Below are 18,672 nucleotides of genomic sequence, written 5' to 3'. Positions count from 1 at the left end.
CACTACTCCAGCAGTGTGGAGTAGTGTTTAGGGCTCTGGACTCTTGACCGGAGGGTTGTGGGTTCAATCCCTAGTGGGAGACACTGCTGTTGTACCCTTGAGCAAGGTACTTTACCTAGATTGCTCCAGTAAAAACCCAACTGTATAAATGGGTAATTGTATGTAAAAAAAAAAAAAATGGGGATATCTGTATAATGTGAAATAATGTATAATGTGATATCTTGTAACAATTGTAAGTCGCCCTGGATAAGGGTGTCTGTGAAGAAATAAATAATAATAATAATAAAAACCCAACTGTATAAATGGGTAATTGTATGTAAAAATAATGTGATACCTTTTAACAATTGTAAGCCGCCCTGGATAAGGGCGTTTGCTAAGAAATAATAATAGTAATACACGAGTCACTGCATTTGTCTGAGCTAATGAAAACACATCAGCACACACATTGGAGGAACACATATTCCACAGAGGTCATGTTTAGATATGTTTTTTTTTTTGTTTGTTTTTTTTGTAAAAAGTTCATTTGAAATTAAAAATACAAAATGCAAGTGTGTTTCACATTGATATTTTATTGATTATTGCCGATTGCATCTACATAGAAATATAGGGAGCATTAAAAACTATAAAATATGCAAATTCAAAAGGCACTTGAAGTTGCATAACTCGTGATCTTTCAGCAGTATTACATACATAGTGTTAGTAGCAGCATTTAATGGGTAAAATCATTTGCAAATAAACAAAGAAAATCAAATCACTGCATCTAGTGCTTGAAGAATAATGACATGTCCTATGTGCGTATGTATGTGTATAGTATAATTATGTAAATATAAAATGTCATTTTATTTTTAGGTACGCAATTTTTGTCCATATACAAAAAAAGCCAAATAATAATATAAGTGGATACAAAATATATAATGACCTGTCTGGTTACAGGAAGACTTCAATTATTCTTATTGGTAGGAAAACAAAAAAGCCTGTAACTAAAGACCCTTTAGTTACAGTACTGTTTCAAATAACCAGTAATGATGTCATTTCATAACTAAATAACACCACGTGACATCACTCAAACCATCTGTTCTTCTATTAAATTGAGTGTGGCAAGCTGTATTCAAAGTGCTCAGACTTAAACACACCACTCACCCAGCAGGCAGTATGAAGGTTCAAACCAGCACTTGGTAAAATGTGAGCTGGTTTTGTATTAATAATGTATATTGCTTATACTACTGGCATTGGCTACATGGTTCAAAAACTAAAACAAAGTCTCTGTACTCCTGAATTGTGCACCGAAGCCCAGACTCAGAGTGCAGTACATTGCTGTTAACTGATCAAATATCTTAAATTGCCAAAGGGCACGTTTAATGCATAATCAGGGTGCAGAAAGTCTTACTGTAAATAAGGCTGCTATTTAAATGTGTGGGGTTGTTTTATGCCGCTACTTAGATTCTTAAAATACTGTGGTTCCCATTTCCAATGAAGCTCTTTACAAACTGCCCTACCACGTGGTCTGAGTGCCAGCTCTGCTACCTTGAGTTAGTTTGGGCAGATTACGGAGTGACAAGTTTCATTGTGTTACATTATCTGTATGTTGTACTGTACGGGACAAAAGAATGGACAGTCAGGATTCTCACTGGTCAGAAACCATTCCTGAATCGAGAGTAATTATCCAGCTTAGCGAAGGAATACAAAACATCAAGGCTGTAAATTTGCTTTGAACAGCTTACTGTTTAAACTATCATATAAAATGTATTTAGTATATGTAATATTTTGTTACATATATTTTAATACAGTATTCAATTACAGTGGTTTCCAATGTATCCACATTGTCTAAATTTAAAATGCTGCTTCAGGAAGGGAAGTGCTGAGCCAAGCTGAAGGTTATAGTGTGACTAGAAACCAGTAAAAAAGGACTTTTGTCATTTTAAACATCTCATTATTTAAATACTATTATTTAAATTATTTAAAAGGGCTCTTGCTGCTCATTGAAGACAAGCACAGTCAAATTAAAAACCCTTTTCTGTTGTAAGAAATCTGATTTAATACCCTGAATTCATCGTGGATTGTCTTGACGATTCATTGATCCCAGGAAACAGGAGTCATAGTAAAAGCACTTCTCAAAAGAGAGCTTTACCAAGGCCAACGTCTTTCTTTCCTCTGTTTCTTATTTTATTGCTGATACAGTTAAGCACCATTAGAAAAAGGCTTCCGATTAGTGGAAAAGCAAAGAAAAACGACAACCTCAATGCATCCCAAACCCAAGAACTTTTTGCAGAGTAATATTGAAATGCTGGTACAGCTGTGCAGAGTAATATTTAAATGCTGGTACAGGTGTGCACCGTACAGTGCATGTTCATGGTTACACTTGGTCAAGAGGCTGATTTCATGTCTACAGACAATCATCCATTACAACAGAAGCTTATTTCTATAACCCTGTTTCTTACATGCGGATATTCAGGTGAGCTATAAAGGGAATATGAAAAGGGTTGAAAGGCAAACGTCACTATTTGAGTCGCAGATCATTCGTATAAATCAGTGAGATTACGAATGTCAGGAAGCGCATGAACAGAAAACACAGCAAACAGCAGCTTGAAAAACAAGATCAGGTTCTCTTTTCACCCCTAGTGTCTTCATGTTATATAAAATATTTATATTAAAAAAAAAAAGATACATTACAAAATGGTGTCCATTATCATTTGCTTTTTAGCTAACAATAAAAAATTCAGTGTATCTGCTAGTGAATAAATCTACTACATGGCATAAAAATAGATGAACTGACAATGTCAAGTGATTTTGGTCCTATGTACTGAAACTACAAATGACTTCAAGTATTTGCAACTTCTACAGGTATAGAACAGTTAATAGAAGGAGGAGCACAATATAAAGTCTGTTTTAAATACATTCTCATTTGGTTTCATTCGAAAGAGATTTAGATGAACACCTGGAGTGATGCGGGGATTGTGGGTGGCAGTTTGTAGTAATAATTGGCAGGCACTTATTTAATTGGAAAACTACCCAAGTCCGTGTTCGACTTTCACATTTATATGGTGAGGCATAGGAAGAAGAGTCACGGGTGTAAAATACGAGCGAAATAAAAATAAATCTAAAAAAAAACAATGATCCACTTAATCTATTAGAAAAATAAATAACAAGTAAAACAGTGTTTCTGTAAACTGGGATTAGGAGCGAGCGGTTCAGTTAGCTGCTTGTTGGCATCATTAGATCAAGATCTTTGCCCATCTCCACCATGCTGCTGTTCAGGCAGCAGCTGTTCGGCAAGTCTGCGGTGGAAACCAGCTGGCTTGTTGGGCTGGACGACTTGGTCGAGGGATTTGGAGACGCTGGCGACTGGGAAAGTCCCGGCTTTTTGGGTGGAATGGGGGGTGGGTTTCCCCGTTCAGACCTGGGCATAGTCGGGGATTTGATCCCTGGTGACAGGGGACTCAAAGGGCTGGAGTGACTCGACTCTCCCTTGGGAGAGCTGCTGGAGGCCAAGGTTCTATAGTCCGTGCCGAACGGCGAGCTGTTTGGGGAAGTGGGTTTGCCCGATTGGTTGGTGAATCTGGACAAGACTTGGGTCACTGTATTGCGAGCCATCTGCTTGGCGGCAGTGTTATCCACAGCGGTAGGGGACAAATCCCGGGGAGAATGCGGAGCGCCGTCTTGTTCAGACTGAGCTTGGAACTTATGACGAGCTGCATGGAAGCGCTGGTTGATTCCTGCCTGGTACGAGGACTGATATCCAGGACTGCCAGCTGGAATCCCCCCCAGCCGCTTGGTTAACACCGGAGAGGAACATGGAGATGAGGTCAGAGAGGAAGAGGCCGTGCTGCTTGGCGAGACGCTCATCAGAAGCTGTGAAGCCACCTGCGCTGGTGAATGAATGCCACTGGAGCTGCCATTCTCCAAGCCGTTCTCTTGGTTTACAAACGCTTTGTCCTGGGGATCGGTTTCACTTCCTGCAGGTAGATCATTGGCTTTCAGTGTGGCGGAGCTGCAATGGCCGTTCACACGGCTGTGCGGAGCAGGAAGGGCAGAGGGCTTGGTTGCTGCAGGTGATGTCGACTCGCTCGGCCCGCCTGTGGTTTCCATTCGGGAGCTTTCGGTTTGGCAGGTGGTAGAGATCAGATCAACACAGTCGAACCCAGTCGCTACAGACACCAGATTGTGAGTTTCCTGCAGAGCCTGTCCTGCTGATTGTAGTTCTGCAAGGGCTTTCTTTAACTGCTCCACTTCTTCCTCCAGACCCCTCGTCCTGCTCTCTTCTCTCTTCAGTCTGGCTCGCAGCTGTTCCCGTTCGGTATCGAACTCCGACAGCTGTTTCTCAGCCTGTGCCTCCATGTGCAGGCCTCGCTTCCTCTCTGCCTGCAGCTCTTCCTCTCGCTGGTGCACGGTACTCTTCTCTCGCTCCAGCACCTGTACCAGCTCCGCGGCTGTCTTCTCTTCCTCTGCTGCTTTGGCTTTTGCTTGTTTGCATTCTTTGGTCAAAGCCTTGGAAAGCTGCTTGTGTTGAGCGCGCTCCTCCTCCAGCTGAACCCAGTGTTTCTTCTGCTCCTTTTCGAGCTTCTTTACCTGCGACTTCTCAAAGTCCAGCTGGAATTTAAAATGAAAAATGAACACCAGATCTCATGCATTTGTTTTCAAATTCTCACATCCAATGACTAGATTTAAAAAAAAATGAAATCCATTGCTTTCTTAAAATGCAAAACATTTCCCCAATACATTGAGTTTTGCATTATGCATGCTGTGTTTTTTTCACTTCTATCTAGTTCAATTGACACAAGTTATATTTTACGTCTGTGTAAAACCTTATAGTTCGATAACTGTAAAAACAGCCCTATTACTTTCCAAATTCTATGGCTGCATTCAGTCAATTTTCAGAGGTGCTTATATATTTTAATTGAAGGGCTTTAAGATCACAAATGTAACCTGTTTGTTCAGGCAGGAACATGTTTATGAAGTATTTTCCTATGCTTGGATGTTTGCTTGAATAGCACCGTAGAATAAGGAAATCACATCAGCCGTGTTTTACAAAAGTTTATTTAAAATCATGTTTTTCTATTGTACAACTATGGCCAAAATGTAGGATTGACACAATTCTGTAACTATGAAGCGGTATGCAATTCAATATGTTAACGCTGTGGGGCTCTCCAGATACCTGCTGTAGGAGACGCTCCCGATCCTTCTCCAGCATGTAAGTGACATCGTCTCCCTCGGCAGAGTCCTGAGCGTGCCTGTGCCTCTCCTCCTCCAGATCCACGATCACCTGCAAGCAACAAGCAGATCCATCAGCAGCGTGCTCAGAACACACTGGATGAGAACAGCAACAAGCAGATCCATCAGCAGCGTGCTCAGAATAACACCTCATATGGTGCTAGCAACAAGCCAACACTGTGAGGGGAGTGATGAAGGCTGTGAATGCCCTACACTGTGAGGAGAGATGAAGGCTGTGAATGCCCTACACTGTGAGGGGAGTGATGAAGGCTGTGAATGCCCTACACTGTGAGGGGAGTGATGAAGGCTGTGAATGCCCTACACTGTGAGGGGAGTGATGAAGGCTGTGAATGCCCTACACTGTGAGGGGAGATGAAGGCTGTGAATGCCCTACACTGTGAGGGGAGTGATGAAGGCTGTGAATGCCCTACACTGTGAGGAGAGATGAAGGCTGTGAATGCCCTACACTGTGAGGGGAGTGATGAAGGCTGTGAATGCCCTACACTGTGAGGGGAGTGATGAAGGCTGTGAATGCCCTACACTGTGAGGGGAGTGATGAAGGCTGTGAATGCCCTACACTGTGAGGGGAGATGAAGGCTGTGAATGCCCTACACTGTGAGAGGAATGAAGAAGGATGCTTCACGCATCTTTGACTTGTTCGGTGGCGTGCTGGACTTTATACTGCACATATATTTATTTTTCATATTTCAGTGGCGACCTTATAACAGAGTGAGGCCACAGTAGCGGCTTCACTACGCTTTGAATTCATTACTTAATTCAGTGTATCATGTAAATAAACAGTTAATTCTGTGTGGTATAAACAGGAAACACAATGGCTCTTTGTGAGTAACTTCAAAATAATGTGTGAATAAAAAGACACAAACATCAGTGGACTTCATCACTCTGTGTTTATGTCTTCCATGGCGCATTGATTATTTTTGTGTTACCCACTTAACTGCAGCCCAGTTTGGTACTAGAAGGAGAGGAGACGGACAGAGCGGTGTAGGGTGCAGGTGGAAACGTGGCTGAAGTGACCTCGTACCTTCCTGTGCCTGCTCTCTGCAGCAGCCAGCTGAGACAACATCTTCTCCTGCATGGTCTTGCAGTGCGACATGACTAGCTTAAGCACGGAGAGGGGGTTAGGGCAGGCTGCTCTCTCCTCTTCTCGTCTGTCCTTCGGGATGGTCTCATAGTCTCTCTGCAGGGCCAGGAAGGGGTCGCTCACATTGTATTTCCCATAGCGCTTCTGGATGAACAATTCCCTTTGCTGTGCCTGGAAGAGGAGAAAGCAAACACTCCAGTTACATTACGTGATGCACAAATCATGCTGTTCACAATACCATGTGTCAAGAGAGCAGAAGCGAGTCTGGAATCCCAGAGAAGAGTATATGGTGGTGTTCCAGTACTAGACCAGAGAAGCTAAGCCTTATACCAACAGGTGGAACGGAATTACCTCTATTGAAACTTAACCAGACATAGCACAGTTCATCTAATAAACAGCACCTTCAAATCTGCTTTCATAACAGCAACGAGGCATTAAGCACACATTCTCGTGTTATGTTTTACAGGGTTCCTATTGAGCTGTAGCGAACACATTCTCGTGTTATGTTTTACAGGGTTCCTATTGAGCTGTAGCGAACACATTCTCGTGTTATGTTTTACAGGGTTCCTATTGAGCTGTAGCGAACACATTCTCGTGTTATGTTTTACAGGGTTCCTATTGAGCTGTAGCGAACACATTCTCGTGTTATGTTTTACAGGGTTCCTATTGAGCTGTAGCGAACACATTCTCATGTTATGATTTACAGGGTTCCTATTGAGCTGTAGCGAACACATTCTCATGTTATGTTTTACAGGGTTTCTACTGAACTGTAATGAACACATTTTAAAGTGCAAGAAGAATGCTAACATGACACTGAGCAGTTTGATGTTTAAGAGTTATTGTGACTCTGTCACCAAGGAAGAGAACGAGTTTCCAAAACATTTGAACAGGGCTACAAATGCAGGAAAACCGGTTTAGTAACAAAACCTTCCTGTGAAGAAATTGTTATGGAAAAGTCCCATTCCTTTAACTAAAGCATGGTATGTGGTACACAGATTGACGTAACATGGAGTTTTACTGAATACATTACTTCCAAGTTATATATAAAAAAAAAAGACTGCATTGAAAAGAAATGCTGAAGCAGTAGATTTCAACTCCTATTATTCCAGGAAGCTTATCTTCAACCCTCCGTGTGTTCTCGTATTCCTAAACAGGAAATTAGGACCCAGCAAAGAAGTGTCAAAACAAAACCGTTTTTGGAGGTGTTCAGCTGGTGCCAAATAAAACAAAGCATGAAGAGACTGAAAATGATTTAACCCTTTAGTGGCAAAAGAATGTCCTGGTTTGAGAAGGAATAGCAACAGATGGCTTCTATTTGTGGACGGCCCTCGACCTGAGGCTGTGGTCTCATCTGGGACGTGCCAGACTTTGTGAAACCGGTTTTTATTATTAGGGTTAAAAAGAGCAGTATTTTGTTGTTTAATGGAAGCGTTGTTTTGCCTTACAAAACCAACTCAATGGACAACATACCCTTCATCACTCCCATTGAGCACACTGCTTCATCTGCAATTGCACCAATACAACATACCCTTCATATCCCATTGAGCACACTGCTTTATCTGCAATTGCACCAATACAATATACCCTTCATCTCCCATTGAGCACACTGCTTCATCTGCAATTGCACCAATACAACATACCCTTCATCTCTCCCATTGAGCACACTGCTTTATCTGCAATTGCACCAATAAAATCAAGGGCTGTGTTAAGGTAACATTATTCAGCAGGTTTCATTGGACTTTGTTAATTCTACAGGATGATGCTAAACGTTTGTCCGTAGCTGTAGACGGGCACTCCCTTGGCATTGTGTTCAAGAAGGGTTTGGCTATTCTTGCACTGAATCACTGAATCTCTGGGTAGTTGCTTCGCTAACTCAAGGCTGTCTCTCCTATCCTTCCATTTCTAGTAGCATTTACTCCCTTGCTTATCTTGCGGTTCATACAGTAACTTCCTCTGTTAGTTATAAGTGGCTGTGTCAGAATTGGACTTTAGACACCATTTCCTGTTTTTCTCAGACTGCTGAGCTGTGATTTCTGTGGAAAGGGAAATGAATACAAGATCAAAACCAGGGATTCAATCATGGATTTAAATAGGACTCTGGTGATAGAATAAGCAGCCATAGGAAATCAATGCACATTTCAAATAACAGCGATTGAAAACAATAACACTGGCTACTATTGGTCTTCACATCAGAGGTCTAAATGAGGGACCCCACATTCACCCAAACCCTGAATGAGCCTCGAACCCTCAAGGTAGCTCTTACCGAATCACACCAACTCCAAAGCACTCTGTGAGAAGGTAAAATACAGCCGCTTCTTTACTCCCTTTATATCCCTGAATGTATCTGTGCACAGATCAGGTGGATCCATGCACTGTGAAACACAGGAATCTGTGCGGAAGCATACTTTAACAATGCAGCAGGTCTTGAACTTCCCTCTGTGAAGTGTGATTAAAAATGTTAGTTAACAGATCACTGATTTGATCATCAGCAGTCAGCATGCTCTTCATTGCTAAATGATCGATATCCCAAAATGGCACGCACCCTGGACTGCCGTAGTGTTAGTATAAAATGGCTGTGACATCGTTCATTTATTAGCTGTTACAATGTGGCAGAACATCCGTCTTAGATACAATACTGTTACATATCCGATGGACCGCTGGAGCCAATTAAAATCAGATACGATGGCTTCTACTGTAATACAAATATCAGTGGTTGAGCAGAACATTCAGCCTGTTGGTAACAGAATATGAAGCGGCGCTTTCTAAATGGGAATTGTTAGGTGTAATTATCCTACTGTCTATGACTTCATACTAGAAACACAGGCTTTACTTGGATCAATGTGCCATCTCTCTGCTACAAAGGTGAAGTGATTATAAATGGAATGAGAAAGACTTGCAATGTAAAGTCCAGACATACTGTTTAAACCTGGGTTATATTTATAGCTCTATCTGTATTGCAGTCATTTTCATCTGATGAATAGTGTGTCTGGGGGAAGCATTACTAAACACTCTGCCTGCCTGTCTGTCGTGTTTCATCTTTCAATTACACTGGCATGTGAAAACACGAAGCGGCCAGCCTGCAAACAAGTCAAACAATGACTTCCCAAGACTAGCGGCACACACCCAGCGCTCAGTGATCCTGCTACAACAGCATTCAGCTGAGATCCCAAAGCCAGCGCTCAGTCATCCTGCTACAACAGCATTCAGCTGAGATCCCAAAGCCAGCGCTCAGTGATCCTGCTACAACAGCATTCAACTGAGATCCCAAAGCCAGCGCTCAGTGATCCTGCTACAACAGCATTCAACTGAGATCCCAAAGCCAGCGCTCAGTGATCCTGCTACAACAGCATTCAACTGAGATCCCAAAGCCAGCGCTCAGTGATCCTGCTACAACAGCATTCAACTGAGATCCCAAAGCCAGCGCTCAGTGATCCTGCTACAACAGCATTCAACTGAGATCCCAAAGCCAGCGCTCAGTGATCCTGCTACAACAGCATTCAACTGAGATCCCAAAGCCAGCGCTCAGTGATCCTGCTACAACAGCATTCAACTGAGATCCCAAAGCCAGCTCTCAGTGATCCTGCTACAACAGCATTCAACTGAGATCCCAAAGAATGAGAGTAATCGAACTCAAAAGAAACTCACTATTACAGAACTTGTAGACGTTACTCAGAAATCTTTATTGTTGCATTGTTCTGTTGTGAATCACTTCCCCCAGATAGTGCACAGTGACTAACTCACGAGATCAGAACCCTGTATTTGAATTTACACACCCATTAGTTAAATAAATACTGTAGCTATTGTTACACGCAAGACTACAGCGTACTATTAAATGGAGTTTAATTATCACGCACCAAAGCAATTAGATCCTATTTGTTTAATAAAGAAAAAACTCCTTCGAATTCATGTTCACGCATTATAATTCCTAAATATATATTTTACAAAGGAAACCACTAATTCCTAATAATACGATTCGGAGTTAAACCAGGAGGCCACTACAAAAACAAAGTCTGAGCCAAGTAAGGCAGAATAAAGTAATTCATCCAGGACTGTTAATAAAAAAAAATAACTCAGTACAGTAACTTTGGAACCATACTGAAGCACCAAACATCTATTAGTACTTTATGGTCTATTTAAAACAACAGTTTAATGAAAAATCAGTATATTGTATGGTTCCAAAGTTCCTGTAAATATCTATCCTGAAAACACAATTCTTTGTGTACCTTCTAAACAGTGTTTGCACGAGTAAGATTTGAAACATTTAAAGAGTGTTTTCTTGCATTGTTCTTGTGTTTTCAATCGTTCTTTATTTTGCTTAGTCTGGTTAAAGGGTTTTCACCAGGAGTTCAGGAGATGCTCTTCTGTTCAAGTTGCCTGTCATTGATACACTGGTGTGTGAAACGTAGGTTAGATCAATCAGATTGTCTATATCTGAGTAAGCGACAGCACCACGTAAAGCACTGTACTTCCAGAGTGCTCCTGCACATCCTGGGGCTGGCTCTCACTTCTATAAAAGCACTGCTGATCCATCCTCAATGGAATGCAGAGCAGCTCCGGAACTCCAATGAAAGAACCGGAACACAGCCTGGCAATTAGAACCACACAGAGCGGGTAGTAAAAAAATGCACCATTACATAATCCTAGTGCTTGAAACGTCCATTTGAGAACAATCAGAGAGACGTTAAATCAAGGAGACAGGAAAAGCCTGCCTTCCATTTGTAAAGATTAGCTGCATTCAATCCAGCAGCGACATGAGCCTCCCTGGAGAGGAAAACAGGCATTCCCACAGTCCCTGTTTCAGGCTGTTCATTTAAAACAAACTACACAATACTTCCTCCCTCCCTCTCTCTCTCTCACCACCACTGTGCCAAGAATGAATGGGAAGATTAGTAGCATTCTGGAATGAAGAACTCAGCATTTCATTAGAACATCACAAGCAAGAACTACAGAATAAACACTCCTCATGATCAGACAACAATACAACAACACTAGAACATCACAAGCAAGAACTACACAATAAACACTCCTCATGATCAGACAACAATACATTATACAACAACACCAGAACATCACAAGCAAGAACTACACAATAAACACTCACCTCCCATGATCACGCAACAATACATTATACAACAACACCAGAACATCACAAGCAAGAACTACACAATAAACACTCACCTCCCATGATCACGCAACAATACATTATACAACAACACCAGAACATCACAAGCAAGAACTACACAATAAACACTCACCTCCCATGATCACGCAACAATACATTATACAACAACACCAGAACATCACAAGCAAGAACTACACAATAAACACTCACCTCCCATGATCACGCAACAATACATTACACAACAACACTAGAACACCACAAGCAAGAACTACACAATAAACACTCACCTCCCATGATCACGCAACAATACATTATACAACAACATCACAAGCAAGAACTACACAATAAACACTCACCTCCCATGATCACACAACAATACATTATACAACAACACCACAAGCAAGAACTACACAATAAACACTCACCTCCCATGATCACACAACAATCCGTGAAAGAGATTCATGAAGGAATCAATGTAATTGAGTATTCAGAAGAGTTCTGGAGTAACCTACCCGAAGAGCTTCAATGACCAGGTCTCTTGCTTCAAGTTCACCCTCAAGGACACTGAACAGCATCAGCAGCTCTGCCTTGCTCAGGGTTTCCATGTTCATCCTGGCTTTCTGGGAAATCAAATATGTTTGCAATTATTTATTAAAAGGAATAACAGAGAAGCTGCCTAACAATACAAAGCTGCACAGGTACAAAATCATGCAGGGAAAACAAACAGACATTTCTAATTAGTATCTGAGGTCATCAAAGCATTGCTCAGACACAGGCCATGTGGACATGTATACTGGATGAAATTGTGTAGCTCTGAGGCACAACCAGCCTTGGGAACAACACCCACTTATTTCACCATGGTCCCAAAACCTGGGACTTGGCATAGTTTGAGTGTGATAGAATGTATGCTATTTAAACAAAGCAAATGTTACTGTTTTGTGTACTTAAAGCTGTGTTGTTGTATTTGTCTGTCCACAGCAGTGTCCTGCTAATTAAAAATGGTCATATTGAAATCCATCACACTGTTTGTACACTGTTGAGAAATGCTAAATGACCCCTAATTTAGGGTTGAACACAGGGGTCCTGTGCTGGAGTATCACAGTACCCTTTAATTAAGTCACATCTGGTTGACCAGAGTTACACTCAATCAGATACAATAAGAGACACATCACTTTTTACTGGTTTTGCAGCCTATTTACTATTGGCAACTATGAGCTTTTTACCAAAGGTCTGTCCCGAGTTTCAGCAGTATATCGTTGGGTCCAAAATAAATATGCTGTGTATTGCAAGATAAACAAAAATAAACTTGAGTCAAAGTGACAGATCACTTCGTATGATCTGGCTTAAGTTACATATATCTATGGCAGGCAACTAGTAATTAAGAACAAACCCTGAACTCAGAGGAACGCCGCACTGTACTCAAGGCATTTCAATGCAGACACTGTCAATGCAGTTCACTGTGATCACAGGAGCCCCTCAAGCATCAACGCAGTTCACTGTGATCACAGGAGCCCCTCAAGCATCAACGCAGTTCACTGTGATCACAGGAGCCCCTCAAGCATCAACGCAGTTCACTGTGATCACAGGAGCCCCTCAAGCATCAACGCAGTTCACTGTGATCACAGGAGCCCCTCAAGCATCAACGCAGTTCACTGTGATCACAGGAGCCCCTCAAGCATCAACGCAGTTCACTGTGATCACAGGAGCCCCTCAAGCATCAACGCAGTTCACTGTGATCACAGGAGCCCCTCAAGCATCAACGCAGTTCACTGTGATCACAGGAGCCCCTCAAGCATCAACGCAGTTCACTGTGATCACAGGAGCCCCTCAAGCATCAACGCAGTTCACTGTGATCACAGGAGCCCCTCAAGCATCAACGCAGTTCACTGTGATCACAGGAGCCCCTCAAGCATCAACGCTGTTCACTGTGATCACAGGAGCCCCTCAAGCATCAACGCAGTTCACTGTGATCACAGGAGCCCCTCAAGCATCAACGCAGTTCACTGTGATCACAGGAGCCCCTCAAGCATCAACGCAGTTCACTGTGATCACAGGAGCCCCTCAAGCGACAGGGAAATCATTCCACTCCCTGCTGCTCATTAAATCAACCGTGCAAGTCGACCAACTGAGCAAGACACAACAGGACTTCCAAGTGCAGCGTCAGTGCAAACACAAGCCCAGCAACATTCCTCATGTGCTGTAGGAGTCCAGGAGCAGCAGCTAGATCTCAGAGTTCATCTACTGAACTTCAAGGAGTAACACCCATTTCTGAGTCATTGCTCTCTGCCCTCGATGCAGCCTGTTCACTTTGAACAGGCCACAGGAAATTATTACCTGCCCTGATAAAAGGGCTGGATACTTAGTGTAAGGGTGACAGTAACTGACTGACAATACCGTATACTAAAACTTTAGATACTTTGTTTAGGATGATCAATGGTAAGTCCTACTGATAATGTGGTATACTAAACTGTATATTACATTACAAATAAATAAATAATAAATACATGGAACCACAACACTAGGCAATTCACTTCTGGTACAAATTCTGCTCCTGTCACAAATAAGAATCTATTGTGAACCTTCATCCATAACTATTAAAACACTCAACAGTGTTGAATTTAGAAATACTTTAGAAAGCTCCGGATTATTTTGACATGAAAATGAACTAGAGAGGAATATGAACATGTTGGGTTGGTACTCATGGGAGATCGATGACTACAAAGCGGACACGAGGGCTCCATGGTTGTTTAGGCAGGTGGGTAAATCCACGAATACATGTACAATAAATCACCACCGACTGCAACGTTTAACAAATGCACAAAACACGCCGATTCGACTGGCTGTAACTGAAGCTCATTCATTACAGAGGATGGATACAGTTTCAAAACTCAGCAAGCTGCTACTTCCAACCTGCAATGCAACGACTGAAACAGCGTTCCGCAACCCATCAAAATCACAGCACATTGGTTATGTGTGCGCAACCCGTACCGCCATCACTGCGGTACATTATTACAGCGATTAAACTGATTGCAGCGACATACATCTGAAAATGTGTTTCGTAAATCAACAGTGTTCGTTTATTAGTTTGCAACCCAAGCAATGGTAGTTCTGCTTTACCGGTTTCACCAAAACACCCCCTTTCTCAGTCTAAAATGCGCGTTAGTTTAGTTAGCAAGTTACAGCTCACTGCCTATACGTGGAACGTGTCTAATGTAATGAAGACGGTGTTTATATTAAAATAATGCACACAAAGCACACAGAAACACACAGAAATGTACCTTTCTACTCCAAGCCGCTGATTGTTTACCGGTATTTTTCCTCCATCCAAAAAATAAATCTCTGAACACTGTAGCAATCGCAGCGGAAACTGGACCACGTTGACTGACATTGTCACAGACAAATAAGTCAGATGGATTTGGAGGGATGGAAGGTCCGCGCAGCCTATGGGCAGCGGCAGTGGGCGGGTTGAAGGCAGTCGCTCAAGCTTTGGCTAAATCTCTTTGTTTAGGGTGGATTTTTTTTGTAGCCCAGTTCTGATTGATGAAGTAATTTCCGGCAAATACTTATCTTCCACAATACACCTTTTCTTAAGTTTGTGGGCGTGGCGTTTTCCAGAACACATTTTTTTTTTTCCTGGTCCGGTAACACCCTCAGAATATGCGTCTAAAACAGGATCGCCTTGTTCAGCGAGGCGGTGGCTGCGCAAAGGGGTGGGATCGGAGCGCCTCCAAACAAGACTTCTCCTGCTGATCGTCAACACTACTGCAGCGGAAGCTGTTGTAATTGCAGTGAAGTCTGTGTGTGTATTAAAAAAGAAGGTGCAATGTTAATGCAGGTCTTCAAAATAACAGTACATCGACCCAGAAAACGAGACTGCATGCATACAAAGCAGGGAACGGAGCAGCCTTCACAGCAGGTGAATTGGAGCCGGAAAATATGACTGACACCGCTGACAATAAACTCCCCCTGCTGGTGAATCTTATACAGTTCACTTGAACCTGCTTTAAAGTCAAGTTTCTTATCAGCGCATTCTTACCAGATTTTATTTTTAAATTTGAGATACAATGCAATGCTATAGTAACTGTGCCCTGATACCTGTGCTTTAGGGCACACTGTTTGGTCTACAGTCACCAGGATGTGATGGTTTATGATTGCTAGATCTAGATGAGATATAAGCACCTGCCAACCAAGCACCTTCATGTACTCTCACTCCATTTTTGTGTCCAATGTCCAGTATATCCATTAAAAAGCAAAGTGTAATTAAGCACAGTGAAAGCATGGTAAAGCATAAGTAAGCATTGTAAAACACAGAGGTATGGTAAAGCGCACACACACACACACACACACACACACACACACACACACACACACACACACACACACACACACACACACACACACACGGCTAAGCATGGTAAATGCATACGAAAACTGAAAATCTACCATGCAAAAATACTGTGGTAAAGTTATATAAGGGACTCCCTTGAGTTTTAGCTATAAATGACTGGTAAGGTTATTGAAGCATTAGATTGCAATTGCAATTGCAAATAATGTATGTCTGAATTTTTAACATAGGATACTGTTTGTAGCTAATACCAAATACAAGAAGACATTTATAATACAATTACAAACACCCAGGAATATACATTGCCTTTCATATTTTGTCATTACAGACAAATATACCGCAAGCACAATAAGTGAACACTTTGTGACAAAGAGAATAAATGAATTATTGACTTGGAGGTGGGATCTAATTTGCTGTCTATAAAAAACATGAATAGATTTCATTTCACTCCATATTCCACCCACACTATTTGTATCAATCAATAACACTCTCAGACAGCTTATTTGTCAAGCCGAAGACAATTAAATTGTACCAGTGTGTAGGAAACTGCCCAGACAAGTCTAAAAGAAAAGATATTAAGTGTATAAAAAAATTAAAATAAAAACCAATTTTGGAAGAGTGACTCAGAATACTGACCAATATTCTCAGAAAGACCAGACAAGGGACAGTGGTTTTTGAAGAGGTGGCCTTTATTCAGTACACTGATTACATCAGTGGAGAAATACTCTAAAGAAACCTGTTTCACCCCAGCAGTGTCTGCTGGGTCATATTACTGGCATGTAAGCACATCAGTGAACAGGGAAGCAGCTGGCTGGCTAATGACAGGATTTGGGGGGGATAACCATCCCTCCCTTATTAAGGAGAGTGTCTCCCCAGTGGGTTACTCTCCATTTCCTTTTCAGCCTGCATTGGCCCATTTTGACCAAACGACACTGATGGCATCCTGTCTCAATGTTAACAGTGATAGAAATACAGTCTTTGAATAAATTGCATTAAGAACCACTCATAAAACACCATGACAATGGGGACAGTAAAACAGGTTAATATACTAGAATACCAGATTGAAAAGATCTTAACAGTAAAATAAAAACAGAAATACGTATCTACACCTGAATTCAGTTCATTTAATACAGAAAGCAATAAGAAAATATTGATACTAACCTGTCTCTTAACAGACATGATCCAGAGTGGGCCTCACAATAAGCAATTTTCTAGACCCCTAGTCTAGAATCATTAGACACATTTTCAGTTTCTACAGTCACCCAGTAGGTGGCAGCACACAGCTGCTAGACTTCACATTAAGGACTATGAGTGATTCATTCAGTGTGCTGGTTGACTGTCAAAGCTGACATCACCAGAATACAGTCCTGTTAGAAATTACATCACCAGAACACAGTACTGTCAGAAATGACATCACCAGAACACAGTCCTGTTAGAAATTACATCACCAAAACACAGTCCTGTCAGAAATGACATCACCAGAACACAGTCCTGTCATAAAATGCAGAAGGATGAGAGAACTATAGACAGATGAAAAATGTAATAAAAAATATGCTGGAGTTTCATATGCAGATATAAATTCATAAACGGTTGTTTGAAAGTGTAAAAAATCGTACTATCTTAAAAATTATCTCCCAAACAATGTAATTGTTTTCTGATAAATATTCCCAATGATCTTGTTCATATCATCTTTATTTAGAATATGTAATTACTTACCTGTTTGATAAATCATTAAATATATTGTGTATGATTAATTCACTATCAATGTTACTGATTAGATAGCCATGCCACAACTTGCTTCTGAAAAGACTCCTCAAGCCATATAGAGGGGAATTGAGGTGGGAAATTACTTTGTTTAACAGTTCATAAATAAGTGTGATTTTCTACCTTTACCTGCTTTGAGCTTGTCTGGAGAACCATAAGTGCCGGGACTGAAGTGCCTTAGAATCATGTGACAATGTGACCTTGTGAACTCTGTCAGCTCACCTGCGCTGTAAATCTATCAGGAGAGCTCTGTAGTGTGCAGAATGGAGCTGTGTCCTCATTAGAAGCAGCAAGCAGTGTAGGTACAAGCGGCTGTCCTCCCTGCTCACAGTGCACTTCATTGAGGTCTAGGAGATTCAATTAGAACTGACTGTCTCGTAACTTAAAACAAAAAACAAAGCAGCTGTAACTTTGTGATACTTCAGCGTGTCAACAGCAAAACAGTGTGCTGCAGTGTGCTGCAGTGTGCTGCAGTGTGTTGCAGTGTGCTGCAGTGTGTTGCAGTGTGCTGCAGTGTGTTGCAGTGTGCTGCAGTGTGTTGCAGTGTGCTGCAGTGTGTTGCAGTGTGCTGCAGTGTGTTGCAGTGTGCTGCAGTGTGCTGCAGTGTGCTGCACTGGCTTAGGAAGAGACCGGGGATGCAGATCGGTGCTGCAACACAACACTGCTTATTGTTTGTATTTGTGTTGATCATCTCTTAGCAGTTAAACTAATATTCATGCATTCCAAATTCATTTCAAACTGACTGAAATAGTTCCCAGATAGCTCCTTCAATCACGGCTCTGAAGAACAATGTGGATTTCATTTTCAAACGTCTACTAAACTCATCATTCATTATCGCCTTCCTCACTTAAAGGCCCTACAGACTCCCCATTGCTCCTCAGCTGAGTGGCAGTGATAAAGCGGAGCTCCAATGCATTTGTAATATACATTTCACACCTGCCATTCAGCAGGAGGTGCCAAGCTTGCAATGACACACAAAGCAGTGCATTGATCACAGCGCTAAAAATAGAACAGGCATCTTCAAGAGATTGCGACTGCCAATTCCCGGAGTAATTTAGACCGCTTATCTGCATCTGTTTGGCAGAGAATCACTGTGTATTGTGGGCTGATTAGCTATTTATTAGTGGCATT

The 18,672-nt window shown here is 41.8% G+C and overlaps 1 protein-coding gene across 1 annotated transcript; it reads right to left on the bottom strand.

The window, feature by feature from the left end:
- Positions 1–543: 543 nt before the first annotated feature.
- LOC131702745 (CTTNBP2 N-terminal-like protein) lies at positions 544–14,868 on the bottom strand. Its single transcript, XM_059004751.1, has 5 exons — positions 14,711–14,868; positions 11,945–12,052; positions 6,251–6,481; positions 5,153–5,260; positions 544–4,587 (listed from the first exon to the last, which is right to left on the bottom strand). The coding sequence occupies exons 2-5, from the start codon at positions 12,041–12,043 to the stop codon at positions 3,193–3,195; spliced, it is 1,833 nt and encodes a 610-aa protein (XP_058860734.1). The 5' UTR covers positions 12,044–12,052; positions 14,711–14,868; the 3' UTR covers positions 544–3,192.
- Between the last annotated feature and the right edge of the window lie 3,804 nt (positions 14,869–18,672).

This window comes from Acipenser ruthenus, chromosome 30, assembly GCF_902713425.1.
Source record: "Acipenser ruthenus chromosome 30, fAciRut3.2 maternal haplotype, whole genome shotgun sequence".
NCBI classification, from domain to species: domain Eukaryota; kingdom Metazoa; phylum Chordata; class Actinopteri; order Acipenseriformes; family Acipenseridae; genus Acipenser; species Acipenser ruthenus.
Note: the sequence above shows the minus strand (reverse complement) of the source record. Positions and strands in the feature narration are given on the sequence as shown.

Bases quoted from the DNA above. Each gene is read 5' to 3' on its own strand.
- LOC131702745 (XM_059004751.1), bottom strand. From the start codon at position 12,043: ATGAACATGGAAACCCTGAGCAAGGCAGAGCTGCTGATGCTGTTCAGT. The intron at 6,482-11,944 runs GTAGGTTACTCC...CTCCTCTTCCAG, and splicing joins TGGTCATTGAAGCTCTTCGG to GCACAGCAAAGGGAATTGTT. The intron at 4,588-5,152 runs GTATCTGGAGAG...TTTAAATTCCAG, and splicing joins GGGAGCGTCTCCTACAGCAG to CTGGACTTTGAGAAGTCGCA.